The 25,565-nt window shown below is 41.7% G+C and overlaps 1 protein-coding gene across 2 annotated transcripts in view; it reads right to left on the bottom strand.

The window, feature by feature from the left end:
• Positions 1 to 1,604: 1,604 nt before the first annotated feature.
• Positions 1,605 to 25,565, bottom strand: part of PPP1R16B (protein phosphatase 1 regulatory subunit 16B) — a 109,625-nt gene continuing 85,664 nt past the window's right edge. Inside the window, exons 3-12 of one of the 2 annotated variants that reach the window (XM_053394054.1) lie at positions 18,725 to 18,795; positions 16,724 to 16,780; positions 14,169 to 14,314; positions 11,215 to 11,318; positions 9,828 to 9,952; positions 6,954 to 7,079; positions 6,228 to 6,303; positions 5,766 to 5,895; positions 3,926 to 4,094; positions 1,605 to 3,138 (exon numbers count right to left, since the gene is read on the bottom strand). In XM_053394054.1, coding sequence (XP_053250029.1) covers positions 2,617 to 3,138; positions 3,926 to 4,094; positions 5,766 to 5,895; positions 6,228 to 6,303; positions 6,954 to 7,079; positions 9,828 to 9,952; positions 11,215 to 11,318; positions 14,169 to 14,314; positions 16,724 to 16,780; positions 18,725 to 18,795 — 1,526 coding nt within the window. In that variant the 3' untranslated portion in view covers positions 1,605 to 2,616. The remainder of the gene's footprint in view (positions 3,139 to 3,925; positions 4,095 to 5,765; positions 5,896 to 6,227; positions 6,304 to 6,953; positions 7,080 to 9,827; positions 9,953 to 11,214; positions 11,319 to 14,168; positions 14,315 to 16,723; positions 16,781 to 18,724; positions 18,796 to 25,565) is intronic. The other variant, XM_053394055.1, reaches the window with a different exon arrangement.

Here is a 25,565-nt window from a genome sequence, read left to right as displayed (position 1 = left end):
GTTGTGCAGGTTCTCACAACCCTCCAAGCCAATTTCAGGTGGCACGGGGGAGGGAAGTGGGGGAAGCCCTGTTGCACAAGTGGGAGTCTTTCCGCGGGCTTCCACTACTGTGACTCATTGGTTGAATCCTGCCCATACTATAGCAGTAAGTGGCTATAGTTGTTTTCCCTCCACTGCTTATACCTGGAGCATATATTGCTATGTTCTGGGGTGGCGATGGCTAGCCAAGATGCTGGGATTCCTCACAGCCTCATGGTTCTTTGTAGAGTTGGATAAGAAGAAAGTAGATGTGACAAACAGGATTGTTCAAGATTATCTTGATGGCCCTGGCAGAATGGTCAAGGACCCGACTCGGTTAAGGAGATGTCTCATGGATCAGTGATTCTGGAAGGGAAGAGCTACGTGTCACTTCCTCTGGCTGGGAGCAAGTAGGAAAGAAGGGAGCCAATCTAACTTTGTCACCAAAGACAAAGAACATACAAAGGCCTGATTTCACTCGATGAGAAACCAAAGCAATGACTGTGATGACCCATAACCACCAAAAAAAAAAGCTGCCCCCAAAATAAACTATTAGGAAATCAAGTTCTGTTGGAGTGTTAATGATGTGAGCCCTTTTATCTTATGCTCAACCTGCATGTGTGTTATAAAGCCATGCATCACAAAGACACCACCACAAACCTCCAGTGACCGACATCCCAAGGAAACCCAACTCAAGTATATACTGAGCCCCCTGAGAGATTACCCCACGTGGAGATTTGGGACTGCACATGGCCTACAGCTGCTTTCAATGTCACTGCAGCAGCTTTGTATTCTGCAGAGGTTGAGACGGCAAGTCAGCCATCTTAGATAGCTATGCTGTGTATTGTATATTGTTTTTGCCATAAAGGAAAAGCTAGGCCTCGCTCTCAAAATGGATGCCGCTGTGACATGGTCTTTGAGCTGTCAGAGAAAGAATTCCGAGTCTAATCTTTAAGAGATGAGACTGCACAGCACATGCAAAACTAAGCAGCCTTTCAGAAGTAAATAAACTGATGTTTGGAGGAATTTAAGATGAATGCCCATTCTTGCACAATGGTGTGGCCGAAGGAGAGGCTACTCATGCTGAAGACCTTCAATGAGCAGCATTGTTATTTGGCCGCAGGATTTGCTTCCAGCCCTTGGTTAATATTCTTATTGCTGTGTGATGGCTTTTGTTCACTGTCAAGAGCTTCCCATGCGAGCAGAATTACACGAGACAGATGATATGAGGCTGTCTTTCCATAAGATCTGCTATTTCTTGCACAATGTCATGACATGAAGTGTTTCCCCATCTGCAGTCACATCAGTCAATGAGTAAGGTGAGGTAATGCACAATGCCATGACACCACAACATGGGATAAATGTTACTGCTGCATGTTACGGTAGAGGAGAACTCAACCCAGGAATTTTCATTGATGGCCCTGCATCTTTCTCAATGTACAGTACTGCCTATATTTTTAAACAGCTGAGTGTTTCCAAACCTTGTTTTAGTAACCCTGGTTACTAAAATAGCTGAGGAATAGATGAGAAAAAGCCAGAAATTTTAAATATCAGAGGATGATATGAGAATCACAGCAGAACAGGAAGATTTTGCCAAAACAAAACAGGCCACAAACTTTAATGTTCAAGAGCCATTTCAAATACTCTCTTAGGCATAGTAAGCATGGGCTAACCAAAAATACAATTACAACGGTCCAAGTGACAAAAAATAATGTTTAGAAGAAGATCCCATCCACCCTAATCTTTCCCCAACAGTGGTTTGGGGGGGGGGGAATCCAAACACAGCTGCTCTCTGATGAAATATGATGAACTTAAAGTTGAATTTGCCAGCCATGTGTCAAATTATGCCCAAGTGCTAAGTGAAAGGACTGCAATGGAGGTTATGTGTGAACCACTAATCCCTTTTAGCTGTATCACTCCTCTAAGGAATATCCCACCCATTTATAATAGGGTTGCCGCTTGCAGAGAAGACCTATCCAACTCTCTGTGTTTGTACAAAGAGCACAACAGGAAACGGTGGCTCAAAAAAATTGGCAACAGGATGGCTAAGTGTCCCAACTGTGTTGTCACAGAACAGTCTACTGGTTGTTGTAGTAAAGTGCATATGTCTTCTGTGCGCAAAAACCTCACATTTGTGTAGGCAAAGTGAGTCCTTCAACAGTCCACCTACGCTGCTCGTAAAAGTGCTCAGGTTTGGATCGCATACCTTTGGTAATGGTGCACCAAGGATGTGTTGAGAGGGTTTGTTCCCAAAGGGCCATTTTTCAGGAGCATGGTGGCCCAAGAAGCTCAGAAATAGAGATGGGGTTAGCAATCACATGGATGTAATGAGATAGCTCTCTCTTTCTCTCTCGTGTGGACAAGAGTATGCAATAAGGAGCTGTCCTGGATTTCTCTCTGCCACCTACACTTGCTTGATTTTTTAAATGGAATTGCAAAAGCAAAGTAAGGTACTAAAAATGAGCAAGCCTGGGACAGACTGGCCTGAGATGACTGATCCAGATTCTCCCGTTCCGCAGTGATAACAACCAAGACTCAGCAGAGGATGCAACATGCCTACCCAGCTTAGCATCTCAGCTGGTTAGCAATGAAATTGGATCAGGAAATTCTGCAGCACCCGTGCACCTTCTCCTCCATTTCTTCCATGGGAGCTTTGAACTTTAAGAGAGGTGGATCACCGCTCGACACTGTGTAATAAACTGAAGTCCCATTGGACGTATAGGAAGGAGTCCTGGAGCTAATGAGGTGCTCTTTTGCTTCTCCCCCGTTCTCAGCTGTGCTGCCCCCATTGCTCCCAAAGTGTGTGCTGATGAAGGGGTGGTTGAGAAGCTTCGCTGCTGCCCGCTGCCGTTTCAGCTCCGCAAGGGTTTGGTGGCTCCTTTCTTTGTAGCCCCCCCAGATCTGATGAGAATCAGGGACTCCGGGGGTTTCATAGGGCAGCGCTTGGCCTGCCTCATTGTCCAGGGCAGAATGCATTTTCCAAACATCTCCATTAGGGATAGAGTATTGGTAAGTGGCAGAGGATAAGTTGAGCCCGTTCTGGAGGAGGGTTTCCGAGTCGCACTGCGTGCTTTTGGTTACCAGCTCCGGAAGGACTGTGGGTGAATCTGCTGGAGAGTTCTGAAACAGAAAAGAAAATGAAAAAGGCTCAGCCATGACTAACCATTTATCTTTTTTAAAAAAAAAAAATTATTGAATTTTTCAAAAAATAAAAATTAAACAAAGAAAAACAAAGAATACATAACATTGTAAACATACTTATATACATATTTTCCAAAATGAAAACTAATAAAAAGAAAAAGAAATAAAAGGAAAAATAAAAGATATAAAGAAAAAAGACAAAAGAAAAGAAAAAATACTTTTCAGAACCTGGAATATTACCAAATTCTTGCTTCAAATACTGCAATATATAAATCTTAGTTAAAATATCATAAAAGACTTCCACCGCATTCACCACAAGTCTCTTAGTTGTCTTACTTGCATTTACATCTGTTCTTCAATCATTTCCCTTCCTTAGATTATTTCATAATCAATCAAATCTTTATGTTCTCTGTATTCTTCACAGACTAACCATTTATCATTTGACTGACGCTTACTGATTTCCATGCACCAAGGAGCTATGCATGCCTGCTATGTTAGGCTAGCCTGTGGCTTATGAAAACATTCATAAGCCGATAAGCAGACACAGGGCAGTCTGCTTCCATTCTTTTTGTCAAGTTATCCAAAACCTTCCTGGATTGGCAGGGCAGGGGAAAAGGGACACCCCCAAGAGATCGGCATGAGGCGATAGATGAGCACACGTTGGAGCATAGGCTATTGGGATAACGAAACTTCCACTCTACTTTGGAGCACTGGAAATACTTTCACTCCAACATAAGGATTAGTTAGTTATTACTTTGCCCCTTACTGGATCTGTGTTCTCTTGGTTGGAGCAAGACTCTCTGATGTCACCGTTGTAGCCAGAGGTCCTCTGTTCTTCTGAAGATTCTATTTGCTGCCAGATGATGGCCTCCTTCTCGTACTCCTTTCTGTAAAGGTTGGTTCGGTCAGAAAGGCTTGCCCTCCGTACCACTTTCCTGAAGAAAAAAGGACAGAGGAGAGGGATTGTGAAGAGGATAATCACTGAACTGGAGTGGATATTTTGTTCTGTAGCTACATTCCCAGTGTGAACAGCCCTTCACAGAAAAGCACTTCACTAAGTTGCATATAAGTATCATCAGGCCTTGTTAATAAGGGAAGTACCCTTTACCCTTTGTAGTTGTTATTATTATTATTATTATTATTATTAGTAGTAGTAGTAGTAGTAGTAGTGATTAGGCCTATAGGACTTCAGAGATTGACCCGCCAGGCCACTTTGGACTCCAAGTTGTTGTGTTTTCTAAGGTGGGGTGAGGCAATATTTTTGATGCCCTCATCCCAAGCTGTATAGAGCTTTGTACACAAGAACAAACACCTTGAATTGAGCCCGACAGCTTATTGGCAGTGATTGCAATCCTTTCAGCAGTACCATAACATGGTGGCAATAGGCTGCCCCAGTGAGAAGCTAAGCCACTGCATTTTGCACTAGCTGCAGCTTCTGGGCCAAGGGCAGCCCCACATAGAGCATATTGCAGTAATCCAACCTGGAGGTTATAAGCAAGGGATTCTGACTCCCAGTTATATTTAATAATAGCAGCAGCAAAATGACTCCCCTTACACCCTAAGTTATCCTGTTGAAATGAAGAGCCCAGGAGTGGAGTTCTGCATGGAAAGGCTGTGAGCTCCTTTAAGTTCTGTTACTTAAATTCAGAGTTCTTTAACTGGCCAAAGAGTATATCTTTTACATAAGACTGCAGCTTGTGAATCTCAGGACAGTAGTAAAAAGAATTCAAAAGATCCCATGTGCAAGCCTGAAATCTGTCAACTTGTGCCTTGGTTCAGCAGCAATTGAATTCATTGAAATGCTTGCATAAATTATTGTGAGTAGGCAAACATGCAAATCTGCTATAATATTTTTGCCCAGGACATGTAATTGCTCCATAATTCATAACTAAAGCATTAGTTCCCATGATGCTAAATGGTCAGTAGGTGGCTCTCATTCCATGCTAGCAAACTGTGCGTCTTCCCTCAATATACTGTAGGTATATAAAAAGGTTGAGAATCCTTAACCCCTTAGTTCTCACATTCAACACAACACAATCCTATGCAGTCCTAAGAAAATCTCACTGCATTCAAGGGACTTAGAGCATGTATAGAGCTGCATGCAACTGCATTTGATCAAATTCACTTCTTGTAACCCATGACTCTCTCTCCCATTTTTTTTGGATCTATATTTTAAAACTAACACAGATAAAATTGTTTTTGTAAGATCTTGGTAGCAAGAACCACCTGATATATATTTTTGCTTATGTTCTTCTGTAAAACAACACATTTGGGTAACAGTGCAATATAAAATAATAATAAGGATAAGGTTAATTTTAGCCCCTGATAAACCACACTGTAGGATTTCCTCCTAAAATATCTCTTGTAGGAAATCAGTTTTGTCCCCACCACAAGCCCACACTCTCAGTTAAATCTTGCAATCATGGCGTGCATTTGCCCTGTTGCCTTTCTTGCTGAATCTGCTTTTATTTATTGAAAGTAAGCTTATAGAAGTCAACTGCAGCCAGTTGGAAATCCTACTAAGCGGCTGCAAAGCTCAGACTCGCCAAGCACTAAAGGGATGGAAATATACATCTAGCCAACATGGTTTCTCTCTGCTCACTCACCCTCTGCTTCCAGTGCTGGAGGTTCTTCTGCTCAAGGAGGACTTGTGCCTCATCTGAGACTTCATGATGACATCGTGCTTATGCTTCAGCTCCAAGAGCAGAACCTTAAACTCTTCTTCTTCACAGAGGTCTAAAGGGAATAGAAACCAAACCCTTGAGTTGAGCTGCCCTGCAATGATGTAGCTAAAGACTGCATGGTAACTACAGTCCCCAGCTCACACACTGCATTTTATTAGGAGTACTCCAAGCCCAGCAACATCTGGGACTGAGGACAGAAAACATGAGCTTCTTTTATTCATGTGCATAAACCAGTCTTGGGTTCAGATTTTTCCCCCTCCAGCAATTTGTGGGGCGTGGAGGTGTAAAGAACATGCCCCCAGAAGACTGATATTCAGATGGGGAGCCAGGATATGCATTTGCCCAAGAATTGAAAGTGAAAACAGAGGCAGAATTACAGCTCACCTATTGGCATCTCATCCATGGTGGTTCGGGCGCTCAAGCTTGCGCCGTGAGACACCAACAGCTCTGCCATATGCATCTGGAATAAAGGAAAGAAAGCAAAATTCTTACTAGTCCTCTGAACACTAGGGCCATGTCTTTTATACAGATGAACTTGGCATTGCAAGAAGAGCCCTGCTGAATCAGACCAAAAGTCCATCTAGTCCAACTTTCCCCAAGCTGGTGCTCTCCATATGTTTTGAACTTCATCTTCAACCTGGCCAGAGCAGGTAGGAGAAGGCCTTGTCAAGAAGAGAGTTTGGATTTGATATCCCGCTTTATCACTACCTGAAGGAGTCTCAAAGCGGCTAACAATCTCCTATTCCCTTCCTCCCCCACAACAAACACTCTGTGAGATGAGTGGGGCTGAGAGACTTCAAAGAAGTGTGACTAGCCCAAGGTCACCCAGCAGCTGCATGTGGAGGAGTGGAGATGTGAACCAGGTTCACCAGATTACGAGTCTACCGCTCTTAACCACTACACCACACTGGCTCTCCAGTCAAGTCCTGCAGCATCTTGTCTCCCCACAGCAGGGAAGCTCACAGGTAGGATATAAGGCTCTCTTCATGGTTGCTCCCCAGTCAATGATATTGAGGTTCTATTTAGCTATCGTAGGTAAAAGTCTTTGAAGAACTACTTCTCATGAGTTGGTCTTGCCCTCTTCTGAAAGGTTTGCAACAAAACACGTACGTGTCCCCAGAAGGCGGCGGCATGGAGGGGCTCCCAGCCATCCCAGTCCTTGAGGTCCAGCCTTGCTCCATGGTCCAGAAGAATCTCTGCTGCGTGCAGGTAGCCATTGGCTGCAGCTATATGCAACTAGGAGAAGGAGAAGGCAATGCCTTTTATATTGAGTGTGAAACAACCTAGAGCCTGACCTTAAGGATTAAGTGCATCCCAAAGACCTAAGCTGCGTTCTCAACTGGGCTCCTGCTCCTTGTACCAATACCTCATTCAGCTTTGCATCCATTTCAGCAATTAAGAGTTCTTAAGATTGCCGCAGCTCCCATTCCTTTCCAACTCAAAGCAAATGCTTAGCAATTGCCTCTTAATTTCTTAGCACTGAACCTGCACAGCTAGCAATAAGACTCTTTATTATCTGTAGATGTTTTGCCAAGCTCAGATAACCTGACCCTAATACAAAATCAAGACTGCCCCAAGCAAAGTATGGCATTGAGCACATAGAAAGTTGCCATATATCAAGTCAGATCATCGGTCTGCCTGGTCTCTTCCAGCCTTACTTGGAGATGCTGGGAACTGAAGCTTTGTGTGTGGAAAATGTGTGCTCCACCACAATGACACAACCCTTATGGCTCTTGCTCCTAATACTGGCCCAGCTTGATATAAATTCAATACCCACGACCTTTCCATTTCACCCATAGCCCACCATTAACAGCCAAACAGAAAGAACTCCACAAAACCAATAGGGGGCTCCAAGTGAACGGAGCATTGCTATGCTAGAGAAGCTCCTTGCATTCCTTGCCAGAGCTTGATGTGCAAAACAGAATTTCGTTATCAATTTTGCTACTGAAACAACTTATCTTAGGGCCAAAGTAGATGTAACTGGATCTCCCAACACATTTCCCCTCTTTTGGAACAGCTGTGTAGCAGTAACACCCCCCCCCCCCCCGCAAACCACCACCATTTGGATCAGGGCCAAGTACTGGGGAGGAAGATTTAAAATTGTAGAGTTGCAGAACTGCAGAGTTGGAATGCACCACAAGGGTCATCTAGTCCAACCCCCTGCAATGCAGGAATCTTCTGCCCAACGTGAGACTCGAACCCACAGCCCTGAGATTAAGAGTCTCCTACTCTACAAACTAAGCTATGTTGCCATACTGTTTTCCTGAATTAAAATGCCTCACTGAAGTGGATATTAATATTATCAAACAAACAAACAAACAAACAAACAAACAAACAGATCTTCACTCTTAAGATCCTGGTGAAGGTTGCTGCAATTTTAAATACAATATAAAAAATGGTTTAAAACAAATTATGATCAGGGTGGGTCCAAAAATATGCATCTAAAGTGTCAAAGGCCAAGGTAAAGAGATGCATCTTCAGCATATGATGGAAATATGCAGTGAAGGTGCCAGGCACACTTCTGTAGGGAAGGAGGGATAGTAATACTAGCAATTGTCTCATGGAATGCTAAAATTAATAAAATGCAGCAACCTGTGCATTTGATGAGAACCAGCAATTGCAAACACCAATTTCATTTAGGACACCTGACCTGCCACATTTCAGCAGTCGGTGGTGGCAGCTCTTAACATACAAACCTACTCTTAAACATCACAGTATTTATTCCAGATTAAAAATGAACGTGGTTTTGTTCTCCTAAGCACTGATGAGTGTGAGAATCAATTTAAAGCTCACTTGCAGAATTAAGTCACACTGAACACTATGCAGCCACCTGTTTTGTTACCCAAGACCACAGCAAAAAGGGATAAGACCCCCACACACCCAACACACTCTCAAACTTTTCCTATCTGGAAGAGTTCATGTGATGTGTTAATCCCTGACCCCTAACTACAGTAACAAAACCAGGTGTAGTTAGCGATCAGAATCTCCCATTTTGTGCCAGTGATGACATGATGCTTTTTACAGTCAGAAGGATGTCCTTGGAGCAATTCCTACGGCGGAATGCATATACAAGTGCTGTATATTTAGTCACCACTTCTCAGGTGAAGCCTCAGAGAGGTTTAGTGACGCTGTCGTGAGATAAACTCCTCATTGCACACCAAGCTGAGCTGCTTAGAGGAAGGCTGTAAAAAGGTGACGGGGGGGGGGGAATAAATCGTTAAGCAGGAGCCCAGATGTCTGACTGTGGGTCAGCCCAGAGTGTGGGAAGTATTCTGGCGGGGGGCAAGGGTGTGTTGTCAATGCCTGCTCATACTAGGGCCAATGTACAGAAGGTTTTTAAAAAAATAAAAAAACAGCCAAGAAGAGTTACAGATTTGGGAGGGAGGGAGCTTTAACCGTTCCCTCCTTGCAAAATTCCCCTGATCTAAATCCCCTCCTGCAAAGCTGCTATTTGCCCCGCTGTGGAAAATACAACCCTTCCTCTATTGCCGCAGGGCCAATCAAAACGGAAACCCTTACAGTAATTTTAAAAACTAAAAATAGAAGCTTCGGGACATCAGAACATGGAGCTCTCATGTCTTGTATTTTAACACACACCCAGGCTTACCCACCTCACATGGTTGTTGTGAGGAAAAAAGGGGGGAAGAACTATTGAAAACTTTGAGTTCCTTGGTGAAAAGGCGAAACACAAAAATAACTAAAATAAGAGCAACATAACCCTCTTATCCTGGTTTCTTAATACTGGCCATCAACCGTAATAATAAAGATTTGATTGGTCTAATATAAAAATAATATACCACTGGAACCGAAATTCCTTTCAGCCCTCTTAAAAAGTAATTGTCTCTACCCTGAACATCCGTCATTTCAAGAAGATCCACAGCAAAAAAGCAATAAAGGAAATGTTGAAGATTTACAAGTCCAATTACATGCAAAGGCAGGCAGCCAGCCAGCTTCTTATAATAATTCAGTGAGAATATGGCTCACCAGCGTAGCACCTTGTGCATCGGTCCTGTTCAGATCTTGCCCTGTTGCTATCATCTCTGTAATATCATCAACCATTGCCTGTTCTGGCGCAGCTCGCGTCTCATTGATTTTCTCCTGTGTTATTCCTACAGTGAGCAAAAGGAGAGGAGTAGGAACAGCATGAGGTTCTATTTGACTTAACGGAAAAATAGTTTGGTTAGCTTAAAGGCTAACATACATGTTACAGGCAAACGTGTATAGGAGAGTGGTTTTTAAAATAAATCTGTTCCAGGAGGCATGCTTCAACTTATGAACACCTTTTTTATTTTTAATTTCAGGGGGAAAGCCAGATGAGAGAGGGAGGCATTTGGAGCAAAGAAACAGCTGAATGACAAAAGGTTTATAATAATAAATTAATAATAATAATTTATTATTTATTCCCCGCCCATCTGGCTGGGTTTAAGCATACCTCCCTGCTGCTTTACTGTTTCAAATTCCTCACCAAGAGCAAACAGAGCAGCTTTTATTTTTATTAAAAAAAACCCAGCAGCATTAGAATTAAGAATGCCTTTATTTGCACATAACACGTAGCTAGCCCCTTAGACTACACACATAGAAAAAAATCAGCAAATAGTAATCAAAATGGTTATGGGGATGGATATACGTAAATAAATCTGCTGGACTGCAGTCATTGACTTCAGCAGCTCTGGTGTACATGTGGGGAACATCAGGGCACACACATAGTTTTGCATGGGGAGAGACTACTCCCTTGTTTGCTTCCAGGGAGTGGTTTTCTTTTGCCCAGGACTGGGCACAAAACTGCCGGAAGAAATTAAAGTTTGGTGCAGCAGTTTTGCAGCTGAACAGAGCTACCTTAAACCTAAATATTTTCATGGATGCAAAAACATAATTTAATGTGCTAGATCAGGGATAGGGTAACAGGTAGACTACAGCTTCCATCATTCCTAGCCTTTGTCTAATCCTTTTTAAAATTCCTCTAAATTGGTGGCCATCATTGCCTCTTGCAAGAGAGAATCCAATAGTTTGACTCATGAGAACATGGCCTGGATGCTCACAAATAACACATACCCCTCCCCCACCCCCCGCAATGTCACACCATGCCGTGAAGGTTTGGCTTTTATATTGGCCTTAGAAGGCTGCATGCTTCTGCTGCTCAAGTACCCCCAATACATTTTCTAATAGCAGCACGGCTGTTCCTTTACAGGGATGAGGGAACCTGTGGCTCTGCAGATGTAGCTGGACTACAGCTCTCATCATTCTTGCTATGAGCCATGCTGGGATGGGATGCTGGAGTCACCTGCACTGGACATTCAACCTCCACAGGAAGATGTCAAATAGCAACACAAGCCCACACCTGAAGCTCCAATTTCTCATAACCGGGCCTTACCCTGGTATGCCATGCAGGTCTCAATGACGTCTAGAGTTGGTTCGTCTTCACACAGGTCATATGGCATGTTCCCATCTGCATTCACCGCTAGCAGGTCTGCTCCACTGCAAGGAGAAAGCAAGGCATGAGAGATATCAGCACACTTGGATTCAAGGATCTCAAGGGTAATGCACAGCACATGAGACAGCAAATCTTGTTCCATCAAGCTTTTGAGAACTGACTGCTTTTAATGAAAGGGATGGTGCTGTGCTGTTTTTATTGCAATTATCTGTTTGCTTTATAGGCTTAACTCTATCAATTTTAATTGTTTTTTAAATATTGGGTTTTCTCTGAGATGTTAGATGTCTTGACTCCCTGTCAGGGGAAAAGGTGGGGTATAAATAAACTGACAACAACGACTCAGACATGGTGCCCAAAACTTAACATTGCATTACTGGAGACATATAGGGCTGTGGTGGGTTTCAGAGGTGTTTTTCTCCCAGAGCCAAATGAAGCAAAGCAGGTGGGAGTCAGTTGAGACCTTACTTTTGTCATGGGGAACTGTATCCCCATGACTACTTTTTCCATCTGCCACCAGGATTGCCCCCTAGGTGATAAGGAAAGGCAACTCCTAAGAAAGACTTTCAGTGAATTCATTGGATTCTAAGGTGGAATGAAAATACCTTAAATTATAAACTCCCAAAGAAAACAACAATTCCTTCCTACTTAATACAGCAAGACACCCTGAGAGACGGTGCTGAATCGGAGCCTCCACCTGTCACTGTTTGGTCACAATACTCTAATCTCTTGTCTCTCAGAAAACCAAGTGGATTAGACTCTGTAGTTAAAGGGCGGGGAGCCTGTGAGCTTCCAGTTGTTGTTGGATTACAACACCCTGACCATTGGCCATGTTACCTGAGGCTGGTGGGAGTTGGGAGTCGCAACACCATTGTGAGGGCCACTCCGCACCGCTGCTGTAGATCAAGAACACCCTCTAGTCCATAGTTTTAGCCTGAATACAATCAGATGATCACACAGCATAAATCCAGGCCAGTAGGGATACACCAGACTGTATAAGGCCCTTACTTCCAGATTAGCTTCTCAGTCCAAATAGTATATGCCATTAAGGAGTCACACAGACTGTGCTTTCTCTGGAATTTTATCACCACCGTACCTAAATCTTTAATGCAGTTACTACATCAGCTGCCTCTAACCTTGTGGATCTTTGATTTCTTGCAAGAGAACCAGCCCCCACCACCCTCACCCCAAACGGTGAGAGCTTGTCTCCCTCTCACCCCAAGATGTAAGAGCTTGTCTCTCTCACATGCATTTTCACTGTCCCATTCCCACATTTCTCTCAATCAGGCATTCTGTTTTGCACAGGGCACCAAAACCGACAGGCCCACCATTCTGCTTCAACAAGTCAATTCCTGTGCCTGTAACAAAATCCTAGGGGTGTCCCAATATATTCTGAACCACATGTGGCCTCAACGTGAAAATAATATCCTAATACAGATTAAGCTTGATCTGCCTTGACATTTATATCCCTTTGAAGTGCAGACCAGGCAGTCGCTTCCATTGATATTCATGCTCATTTTTCCTCCCCATGAGAACAGAGGAAATTACAATGTAAAACACACTTGCAGGTTCTTTTTATAGAGTCCGTCTAAATCAGCAAACAAAGCACAGGATCTGACATCCTTTGTACGGCTGCTACTTCTACAGGTCTCTCTGGGTTCCATGTTGTGGCACTAAAGCCTTTTGATTCTGTATTTAAACAGACCCTTTGATCTGATAGACTTCTTACTGAATACTACTTTGATTGCAACAACCACATGCTGGGTTGTGTTCTGGAAGAAAAAATCCCAGTCCGTTGCTTCTTCTAGTACAGAGAATCAGCTGGCACGGTGCAAAAACAACAGCATTCTTATTACTGAGGCGCAGGAAAAGCGGAATTTATTTGTCCTACCTTATTTGTATCCCTTTCTTCCTCCAGGGAGCTCAGGGTGCCCCCATTTTTTTATTCATAATAGCCATATAAGGTAGGCTCAGAAACTGGCAGTTATGAAGTAGCACATTAAACATGCAAGATGGCTGACATCAGACTCATGTGGTTTACTTTTCCTTCTTCTTTTTTTTTAAAAAAAATTAGAACTTCCATGGAGCATCAACACATTATACATTTACAAAGCAGAACTGCAAATCCAATTTGTTTCCAGATCCAATTCAAGGTAAAAAGAGTCTGAACTCTTTGAGATCAGGATGTCTTAAGGACCATCTCTTCTCACATGAACTTGCCCATGTACTGGGGCACTGAGAGAGACTTTGTCCTGTGTCCCTCTGTCCTATGAGGCACAAAGGGTTGAGATGCAGAACAGGGCCTTCTCATCAGTAGCACCCTGACTGAATAAACTCTTCTGTGAACCACATTCTGACAATTCTTAAAGTATACCACTGTAGCTTATATCAAGTGGTAACATGAAATGAAGTGTGGCATAAATCCAAACCTTCACTTCTGCCAAGTCTAATCAGAATAAGTCATGAAGAACTCTAGGACTGCTTACCCATGGGGGAATACCAGGACTGTTGTTCTGGAATGCAAAAATAATGGATGCTGTGTGGCTGGCTGCCCAAAATATTCATCCATCATGTCTTGTTCCTGCTACTTGCTGTGGTTTCTGGCTGGCCAAGAGTAGGCTAGTGAACTGGATCAGACGAGTCTGATTCTGATGTCCTTCACCCCCATGGACCACCTTTGGCAGTTTGAGGTCCGCCTGCCTGTCAATCACCTGACATCAGAATGTCAGGTGACACATTGTTTGAAATCAAATAAGTGTTGCTGATCAGCTAAGACCAATCGCAGAGGGGATGGATTGTAAACACATGACTAAGCAATAAGGACCCCAACTTGTATCAAAGGTATTCAAAACGGGTCCGGCCCAGCATAAGACAGAAAAGTAACACAGGTCACCTACTGCTGAATCAGGATCTTCACCAGGTTGATGTGTCCACATGTTGCTGCTGCATGCAGAGGAGTCCACAGCTCATTATCCTTTGCGTTGACATTGGCACCATGGTTCAGAAGAAGCTTAACGACCTCTTCATAGTTGTCTATGCAGCACTGTTGAGAATTAAAAGACAGCAGAGGTTTTGTTTCATTTAACAAAATCAATAACCCACTTAAACAACATAATAATCTCAGACAAGTTTACATTAAATGGTTAAAAAAAATCACTAAAAAGATGGGGGGAACCACCCACAGATTTTAAAACAGCTAACTTAGTAAAATTATCAAAATATAAAAACCAAATAGACATAGTAAAATTACATGTCTGGGTAAGATTGCCTAAACAAAAACGGTTTTAGCAGGCCTTGAAAACTGTACAATGAGGCACCTGTCTAATATTAACTGGCAGGGAATGCTAAGAACAGGGGCTGCCACACTGAAGGAATGATTTCTTGCAAATGCAGAACAAACATTGTAGGCTAATTCAAATTCAATATTATTAATAAGGCAACCAAATATAGCTTTCAGCCAAACAGAAACATATGGACATAAATTATACATAAGAACCATACAGAAAGAAACTTGACCTGTACAATAAATAAAACATACATAAAAACAGAATCTTGGCACTCAAGGAAGGCCACATGGCTTTGTCTAAGTTGAGATGTGCTAAACGTTACAGACCTGTCTGAACTGGACAACAGATATTTAGCCTCATCCATATGCCAGATGGTAGCAACTATGGCTACATATTTCTCTAAATACTTATGCCTAGGTGTTTCATACACCTTACAGTGCAGAATATAGAGGCTGGGGTTTTCCACCCAGGGGCCACCACATACACAAAACCACTCATCTCTGGGTATTTTCTTGAATCTGCCTTCCAGAGAATTAGACTTCATAGCTGTAAATGAAAATTCAGGGCTATGAAGGTAGATTTAGCTCTGATAAGTATTTCGCTTCCCCATGGTGCAGTTTTAAGGAAAAAGCAGCGCCATCCATGTCCTGTTCTGCAAACAGATCTTGGAGCTGCAGATGTTATGGAGAGCTTGCAGAAATGCCAGTTCCCGCAGACTGATGCACTTAACTGGGTACATATGGGGGTGAGATGATCCTTTAAATAAACTGGTTCCAAGCTATTGAGGGCTTTATATCTTAACTGTGACACCTTGAATTCGGCCTGGCTTGTTCCTGATACTTCGGGATGGGAGTGGGGGGAGAAATTTGATTCAATTCACATTTAAAGGCAAACTTAATTTGCACTATGTGGGCAGCTATCCATCACACTTCTCAAAATGGTGCAGTTCTCCAGTCAAGAGATGTACACAAAAATGCATATGCATATAAATGCATATATTGGTGAAAATGATATTTAAAAATGCATTATGTTAGGGGAAATCAATTTGCAAAAATGTGTAGTTTAGGCAAAACAGCATACAAAGATCCATACGTTAGGAGGAATTTGCACTAAAATGCTTGTGAATTTTCACAAACCAGGACCAGGATATCTAAAAGACTGCCTCATTCCCTACCCAACTGATCACTATGCTGACAGGAGGCGCAACCTGCAAATACAATCCCACCAGGAAGTCCGTTGCACATAATGTTGGAATCGGGCCTTTAGTGTGGTGCCATTATGAAACAAACACCACCCTAGGAAATTCTAAATGTCAAATACCAGCAAGAAAAGGATATCTGGAGTTCAGTTGTCTAGAAATTTGCCTTCCATCTGCAGTAGTGATATGACATTGTTATATGTTCACATTATCTATTAATGTTTGCATTTATCACCAAAAATGGTATAAACTAACCCTTGCATGTCCTCATTTCTGCTCATGACTAGAGGAACAAATAGTTTTTAAGCCATGTGATGACTGAACAATGAGCCTGATCAATATACGATACTGGAGTCAATAATTTTAGTGAGCTTGCTTTCTGCAAAAGATCCCTGTCTGAAGCTTTCCCACCTGACTAGAAAGTCACTTTTACAGACCAAAAATGTTTTCCTTTGTCATAGGGACAACAAAAAGGAAACATCATCATATTTATTTATTTAACTTAACTTAACTTATGAATCACTTCCTATGAGACACCTCAACGTGATTTACAATACAACAATGTATCTAAAACAGTTACATAAATTAAAAACATTTTACAATTACATATATAAAAACAATTTTTGAAATAGAAGAGCAGTTTAAAACAACGGCACTTACATAAAATCAGTTAAACAAACCAACCAGAACAGATACAAACTGCGATTAAGATTTTAGAAGCTTTGCTGAAATATATATTTAAATATATATCTTTATATTTAGCTTGTTTCAGGAGCTAGTTTGCATGTCAAAGTAAACAACTACCCAGTGCCAGAAAAATAATGCTCATTTGCAGAAGAATCTGGGCTTCAGCCATGGGGCATCAATAGCTGCATTTACAAAGCCTACTAAGAAAGAACGAAATTTGGATGAAGTTATCCGCCTCCAGTATCAGCTTAACAACCCTCCCTCTGTTGTTACTACCCACCTCCTTAGTGCCTAGAAAATAGGCATCCAGATGGTCTCCGGAAAACCCAGCAGCCATCTGATTTCAGAAAGTTGAGGAAATAAGGATACGACAGTGAGTCCAGTCTCATTTCCCCCACAGCAAAAGCCCATTCAAACACATTATCAACCTGAATGATCTGCCTTATAATGATCTACCCTAGAACGATCTGCCAATTATCCTGCATGGTCCTTTTCTCATCATCTTTTGGGTTGTTTTGAAGATCAGAAACATGCATGTAGCACATCCAGTTTGAGGACTCTTCTGCTTATGCCGTCATCCTTTAACTTACACAGTTGGTTCGAAACACATAAAGCTGTCTTCTACTAGGTTAGCCCATAAGTCCAATATTGGCAGGGACTTTCTGAACCAGCTGTGATCCACATCCTTGTATTAGTTTATTAAAAACAGATGTGAGGATGCATGTGTGGATCTGGATCTCAGGGAGTGAGGTTTAAACATTCTCCTGTGCTATTTTACCCAACATAAAATTATTAGCCAGAGTGGAGTGTGTGTGAACAACAGGAACAATTCATTCTCTCTCTCTCTCTCTCTCTCTCTCTCTCTCTCTCTCTCTCTCTCTCTCTCCCTCCCTCCCCCTCTCTCTCCCTCTCCCCACATTTCAATAGTTTTACAGTCGTCTTATCTTAACATTTCAAAACTTGACTTCCTCCTTTTTCTACGGTTCCTGAAATTGATTTTTTTTATCATTTCCTGCATATTCTAAATAAACTTAACTTATTCTTTTATTCATCTACTTTACTTATATACTCTGATGAAACTGCAGGTTATTACAATAACCCTGCCAATGCCCTTATCTGTTTACAATTTGTTTGTAAATATTCAATAAACCATTTCCATTCTTTTATATATATATATAAAGTTTGTTATCTTGATTTCTTGTTTTTCTGGTAAGTTTCACCATTTCTGCATAGTCCATAAGTTTTTGTATCCATTCTTCTTTCGTCAGGACTTCTTTCCATTTTGGGGCAAATAACATTCTTGCCGCTGTAGTCGCATACATGAATAAATTTCTGTAGTACTGTTTAGGTAGTTCTACCCCTATAATTCCAAGAATGAAAGATTCTGGTTCCTTTGGCAAATGTTATTTTAAACATCTTTTTCAATTACTTATATATCATTTCCCAGTAAGCTTTAACCTTACTACAAGAGCACCACATATGGTAGAAAGTATCTTCTTTCTCTTTGTATTTCCAACATTTATTTGATTTTGATTTATACATTTTTGCCAATTTACTCGGTGTTAGATACCATCTATATAAAATAACAGGTGAAATTATTTGTAGGGGTGTGTGTGTGTGTGTGTGTGTGTGTGTGTGTGTGCCAATGGTGGTCAACCAATGGTGTACAGCCAGCTTTCCAAATGGTAACAAGTAAAACGTAAGTTAGTTTATTGAAATTCCAGTCAGGTAATAGCTTTATTAGGACCCAACAAAATGTTACAAAAGACAGTCGTACCTTGGTTTTCAAACAGCTTAGTTCTCGAACGTTTTGGCTTCCAAACGCTGCAAACCCGGAAGTGACTGTTCCGGTTTGCAAACTATTTTTGGAAGCCGAACATCCGACGGGGCTTCCAGCACCCAATCAGAAGCCACGCTTTGGTTTCCGAACATTTTGGAAGTCGAACGGACTTCCAGAACCGATTCTGTTCGACTTCCAAGGTATGACCTACATCAGGGGCAAACCCAAAGCAGCCAGGCTTTGTCTTTTCAAAAATGAGGAGCAAATATTTTTTTTCTCTGTCCCAGAATCCTAGGTGTGTTCCCTGTTTATTCTTTTCTACAGATCAACACAAACTACATTAACCTTTTATCTCCTTTGGCTTACTAAGTAACTGGGGACTTCCTGCAGTTCTAGTTCATTCCTCCCATGCTACATTGACAGCATGGCAACAGCCTACGTGAGCATTTTCTTTCATCTGACCCTGCCTGATGTCACACTTCACCTTCCCTAAACACTTACCTGATGCAGTGCAGTTAATCCATCTTCATTGCACAGGTCTGGGCTGAAGTTGTTGTTCAATAAATAACAGACTGCAAGAGACAAAACAGAGAAGTTTGTCCTCAGTAAATATTATCGCTAATTTCACCTTCAGATGGAACAAACAACTGGCAACAAAGAATAAAGAGAGGATTTCAATAGCTAAAATGCCCAAGCCAATAAACGACTCTTGCAGGGTAACAACAACAGCCTTGAGGCTGACAAATATCAATTATTATGAGGCTGTTCTACAGAATGGGATTCTCCCATGCCTGTTGAAATTTCCTGTGTGGATGGTGTTATTTTGACCACATAAGGATTGACACCTGGTGAATGAGTCCACTATTAGTATGCAACGTTACATTCTAAACTAAGGAGATAGAATTCTGAACAGTATTACTTTTACTGCAGTGAAAGGGTTATATGTCTGAACACCTCCATACATAAACACACACACATACACACCAAGACCCAAATACCTCCATGCATGAGTTAAATTATCCAATGGCAAGAAGCTATTAAACATGTATCCCCCATCAGCTAGTTCCTACATACACTAAACGTGTTGAGTAGGAGCATTCCAAAATACAACCCTTCTTGTCTTCAGGTCCAGAACTCTACTACCATGGAATACCAAAGCAATGTGGCTAAGGCTGCAATCTTATACATGCTTACATGGTGGTTGTTTTTAAATTGTATTTTAATCCAACTTTTAGAAGAATCTCACTGAATATATTGGGACTTTTGCACAAGATTAGGCTGCAAGAGCCATGAACTGGTCCTCCATGGGTCTGGTTTTTGAATCACCAACAACATTTTGTGAATGAAAGCACTGCTTTTAGCATTTTGCTCACCCCTCTGTAATGTTCCTGAACGAATGAAAACACAAGCCAAGAAGATAATCATTCTCATTTCCTCTCCCCTCCAACGGCTTGGGGGAGCCAGTGCTACTAAAGAACCAGTATTATGCTGACCAAGGATATATAAACCTTAAGGGGAAAGAAGGCTACAAAATGAAGAGCTTTAAAAGGAACTAAATGAGCACTCCATTAAAAGGCTGTGCACACAGCCTATATGGTGTACAACATAAGCTGTATCAAGTACATTACAGGAGGAAATGTGAGTGTTAAAAAGCTACTTCTCTGTCAGCTATTCAAATTACAAGCGAAGACCTAAAAGATGTGTCTACATAAATTGAAATCACAGATGTCATGGGCAATGGGTTGTCTCCAGTGCTGGCTCTACATAGAGTAGACCTATTGAAATTAATGAACCTATTTTAGTCATCTCAATTAACATCAGTGGATCTACTCTGAGTAGGAATAGCACTGGATGCCACCCTATATATGCATTCTGTCTCTAAGGTCCACTGATGTAAACAATTAGATGAGGGTGGTGGCTGACAATGTAAAGCCATTAGATAACTGATGTTTGTTATTGCTAGGAACAGCGAATGCTCAAAGGTGATCATACTTTGTTATTTTATGTAAAAAGAAAAACCCTGTCAATACATGGGTCGACTACCACAATGTGTTAGGCATTTGCGATACCAAAAGTGCATTATCTACCTTTATCATTTTCAAATGGACAAATGAGCTGATCCATAACATGGCTTAATCATCATGGCTGTGGACCTTAGGAACCCTCAGAATGGTGGTCTAGTCTACACAATGCAGTAATGTGAGATGGGAATGCCCTCTAAATATTCTCCCAGCTACACAGAGAGGATGGCATGATCAAGAATCCTGGACCTCACTGAACAGAACAGACAAGGGGCAACAGACGAGGACCCAGGAGACTGGGTCTTCCTCTACTTCCACATCAGCACATCAGTGTAATTTGCAGAACACAGGGCTGGCTCACACAGCACTCTTCTTGAAGACACAGGCAGCCTAGTTCTCCCTCAGACGACCCTAATATAACATAACTATGAATGTGTGTTTACAAATTTGTAATTATGAATAGGATTCAGGACACAGATGGAGGAAAAATGCCTTCCAAGTTCCTGTAACTTGCTTAGCTGCGCTCTCTCTCTCTCTCTCTCTCTCTCTCTGCACATTTCAAAACTTTTTTTAAAAAGAACAATACACAAAAAATTGGTGCAGCTCTACTCAAAACATCTTAGGTTTATCCCTTAAAAAGGCAGTGTACTCAGAAGTTGTCCCCCCTTGAATACAGAGAAATACTAAATATATAACAAGATAGCCTTATACTTTTACGGGTTTTTCCCTCTACCCCTTTCTCATCCTTCTCCTCCCCAAAAAAATTGAAAATCAAAATGAGTTTAACCAGCATGTATGGCATATGCAGTCGAACTGCACCACACAGTATATCCAGTTTAGATAACTTGTGCAACTCATCTAGCAAATCCAAATTTATGTTTATGCTTCTGTTGCTGGCTGGCTAACAACACCGCCCTGCCCTTCTAATACCAACTGACGGATAGATGTGTCACTCAACAGAGGCTCTGGTTTGCTCTTGTTTACTTTGGATGTGATTTCCATTAGGACGCTTAATTCAATCTGGCTCATTTAAAAGCCATTGTGTACTAATGACACGGGGATCTGTATAATCATGTTGACCCTGCTTTCAGTGATATGATCCTGTTAGTGTGCGGAGATTAATCTTGTCAGTTCTCCCCTCCCCACTTACATTTGAGAACAAATGTCAAAATAAACAAAACTTGCCAGTTCTATTATTTTCTCTGTTGACGATGATATATTAGGAGAAGTACCATGTACGTGTAAGTCATAAAAAGAGCCCATGGAACTATATATTTTCCATTGCTAACAATGGCATTCCTGTTTTATCTGTAAAACCTATGAATGAAGTCAGCAGACCTCTCCAGTTTTATGTCCAACACTCGTCCTCCATTCCATAGCTTCCACCCTGTGCCCTCCTTGTTCTGCTGGGAGGAACTGGGTTCCCCAGGCTCACGGGAAGGTGCCAAACCAATGGCCTCAAATTACAAGAAAGGATCTTCTTGTACATCAAGAATATCAGGAAGAACTTTCTGACAGTAAGAGCTGTTCGACAGTTATGAACTCTCCTTTATTGGAGGTTTTTAAGCAGAGGTTGGTTGGATGGCTGTCTGTCATGCTGAGATTCCTGCATTGCAGGGGGTTGAGGTCCCTTCCAACACTACAATTCCATGATTCATTGTTAGGTCTATTCTCCACAAACGTCATCTAAACTAGTGGCGAGCCCCACATCCTACGGGCATGTACTGGGTGAAAGAATTCTTCCTTTTGCCTGTTCTCAATCATCAATTCCACCAGATGGCAAGGTCCAAATGGTTGTAACAGTAAGACAGTGAGGAGGAAGAGACATTAGTCTCTTTCTCCATTCTATTTTCCATAATGTCCTGGCAAGTTTGGGGAGAAGTTACGAGTTACACATAATTTTAGCATGGGCATGCTGCTATTTTCAAGAGCCAGCTCACAGTGGATACAAATCATTCTGATCACCCCTGGGATGCAGTTGCTCATATCAACTGTTTTGTATTTTACTGTATTTTTGGTTTTTATGGAAGCCGCCCAGAGTGGCTGGGGAGGCCCAGCCAGATGGGCGGGGTATAAATAATAAATAATAATAATAATAATAATAATAATAATAATAATAATAATAATTATTATTATTATTATTATTATTATTATTATTTGTAGCGCAGATGGGATAGGCTCCCAACACTGGTAGGATGTTGTTTGTGAGGATTAGATGCAGTGAATGATCACATGACAGTTTCCCTTATTTCACCAACCCACCGATGCTATGGTGGCTTCCTGGAATAGCTTAGTCAGCTGTAAGTAAATATTAAGGTTTAATGGGGAATTTGTTCCTATTACCCCTCCCCCCCCAAAAAAGGGAAAATAATTTGCTCTATTCATACTGTAGATAAATACATGCATGACCATCCCTCTACAAACCAAGTAAGAAGCTGACTTATATATTTCTGAAACACAGGTTGTTAACCATATGGCTCTGTGTGAGCCATCTGATATTTTATCATCGTTCAGAACATTAACTCTCAGTTACAAATACAGTGGTGCTCAGGAGGCCCTGCAAATTTCAGAGTGTTTTCAGGCTAATGGCCAGTTTCCAGCTGATGGAGAAGATGCCATGAATGGGCCAGGCGTAGGTGGGATTGTATTCCTGCAGACTTGGCAGTGGCAGCAGGTTGGTTTTTCTGCCACACCTCATTACAATCCCCCAAGATTCTGCAACAGTGTTCTGGCAACAGATCCTCAGTGACTACAGCAAAGGAACTTCAAGAATGCAAAGAACTGCAAAATGTACTCCAATCTTATACTGCTTCTATTGTTACACTCTTCCCCTAGGATACCCTGGGAGCAGGAGTTCTGTGAGGTCACAGAAAATCCTTGTCGTTACCATTTTCAGGATATTTGAAAAGTCAGAGCATTGAAGCTTAGTTCTCCATTCGCACACTGGAGAGGCAGGCGGAACTTCACCTGCCAGCCCCATTACTGACATAAATAAATGGAAAGCAGGGAATGGTGTGTTTTCCCAACTCTCCAGACTCAGCTATACAGCTGCAAATAAAACGTTTTAATACAAGGTGATACTAGATAGCGATGGTGAGCCTTATGGAAAATTCATTTTTTAAAACACTTAAAAAAAAATCAGAATGGTTTTTATATGTGTGTAGATTCCACTTCCATTTATTTATTCTCTCACCCACCCATGTAAGGTTGCGACCACAAGTGCTGGGAGTGAGCATAAGTTGCAGGCCCACTCAACTTTAGCAAATAGCATGCAGCAACTTCTGCTTCTCTAGCCACATTCTTTTAGTGTTAAATTTGACTGTTTAGTTTTGCACTTTTAGCTGCTCAAAGGGTCATGCACCGTGATATATAGCTGCAGCTTGTTCTAGTACATCAGGCCTATTCCTCTTATCTGAGAGCATCCAATCATTCTTCAGGGCTGGCTCTGCTTCTGAACACAGCTTCTTTATCACAATCTATGATATACGGCCAGTCTTACCTGCTGAGCCAGGAATCCAGACACACTTCCAAAAGATTCCTCAAGGCTCAGAGAGTTCAAAGCCCAAGGAGACTACCTCATGCCTATAATGCACAGCCTTCATGGTGCCAGCTACACAATATGGTATCGCTGTGCAAGGATTTGGGCCTCCAAGGTACCATCTGTTCCTTACTGAGGCCGTGTGCAAGAGGAAATTTCACACAGCTAAGATAAACTGCTAGACTGTTGCCTCATTCCAGAATCTCTCTCTCTCTCCTGCCCCCCCCCATTTCTTTTTCATGAATATCTCTTGACAAAGCCTCTTTGCTTTCAGATTACTGCTTAGTCCTGAGGAGTTATCACTCCTAGAAAACACTCTGTTGACCTTTCAGTTACATTTCAGACCTCCATCTGTGTGCAAGCTTCCACTTTGCCACTGCGTCAGACTGCTTAGACGCTGGTGTTCAACAGTCACAAAAAAAGTGTAGGGGGTGGAGGAGTGCAAACTGGCCTGATCCATGCCTCCTGAACTGATGTGCAGATTGGAACAGAAATATCCTTCGGATTACTGTGGTACCTTGGTTCTCAAGCCCCTTGGTTCCCAAGCTCCAAAAACCCGGAAGTAAGTGTTCCAGTTTGTTAACGTTTTTTGGAAGCCGACCATCTGATGCGGCTGTTGCCTATTATTTTCGGGGTGCCTGCACCAACCAGAAGCTGTGCCTTGGTTTTTGAACATTTCAGAAGTAAAATGGACTTCTGGAATGGATTAAGTTTGGCGCTTTTGTTTTTGCTATTTATTTTGCTTTTTTGTTTTTGAGGCTTTTTCGGTTAATCTGTTTTTGTGACGGTATAGATGATAACTTTTATCAACTATGATACTGTTTATTTATTTTATAGTACAGTATATTGATTATTGCTTTCATTTTATGGATCAATAGTCTCGTTAGATAGTAAAATTCATGTGAAATTGCTTGGTTTTGGAACACTTTGGTTTTGGAATGGACTTCCAGAACGGATTAAGTTTGAGAACCAAGGTACCACTGTATTCAAGCTATCCTTCAGATTTTGCACTTTTCCAAATTTTGCAATATAGTACTTGGCTGTAAAAATGTACAAAAACGCATTAAACTTGGTGCATCATCAAGTACATAGATCATTGATCTTCAGCTGGTGAGTTAATAGGGAGTAGCCTGGGGTCTTTTGAGCCAGCCCTGGTTTTCCTACCCATTTCCCTCTTTCAGAAACTTTGCATACCCATTGGCAGGACACACTGTAAAATACACTGCCATCTTAAACTGGCCAGAAGCATCTATATTAGCATATGGAAATATTATGCAAATATGTGTCATCAGCATCTACCCCAAGTCCTTTAGGTGCCTAGCAATGGCCCTACTCTTACGATTAATCAACTTAAAGATATATTTAATTGGATGGCAACTCCATTTCAAAATAGTCATAGGCAGTGTAACTTGTAAAAGAGGCAAGCGTGCGCACACACCTTGTTTTTTACTGCACCTATAAGGTCTGATAATAACCTAATGTTTTGGGAGCCAGCAGCTAATTTGCCTTGCTGAACTTTCAACAACCTTTTTGCTTTACAGCATTCTTTCTGTCCTCGGTCTCCTTTGAAAGATCTTTGGTACCCTGTTGTTAAGGCTGCCCACACAAGAAACTATTTTCTAGACCATCTCTTTCCCACCTCCCATGCTCAAAGTCACAGTCAAATTGCAACCGACTCCACTGTTATTAAGTAAAATATATGCCCACACCTCCTGCAGTAAGCTTTGTGTTTTCTGTCTGTTATAAGAAGGCCTCTTGTATAACTGTTCAAAAAAAATATATC

This window comes from Podarcis raffonei, chromosome 6 (assembly GCF_027172205.1).
Source record: "Podarcis raffonei isolate rPodRaf1 chromosome 6, rPodRaf1.pri, whole genome shotgun sequence".
Taxonomy (NCBI): domain Eukaryota; kingdom Metazoa; phylum Chordata; class Lepidosauria; order Squamata; family Lacertidae; genus Podarcis; species Podarcis raffonei.
The sequence above is the reverse complement of the archived record's forward strand: the minus strand, read 5'-3'. Positions and strand labels throughout refer to the sequence as shown.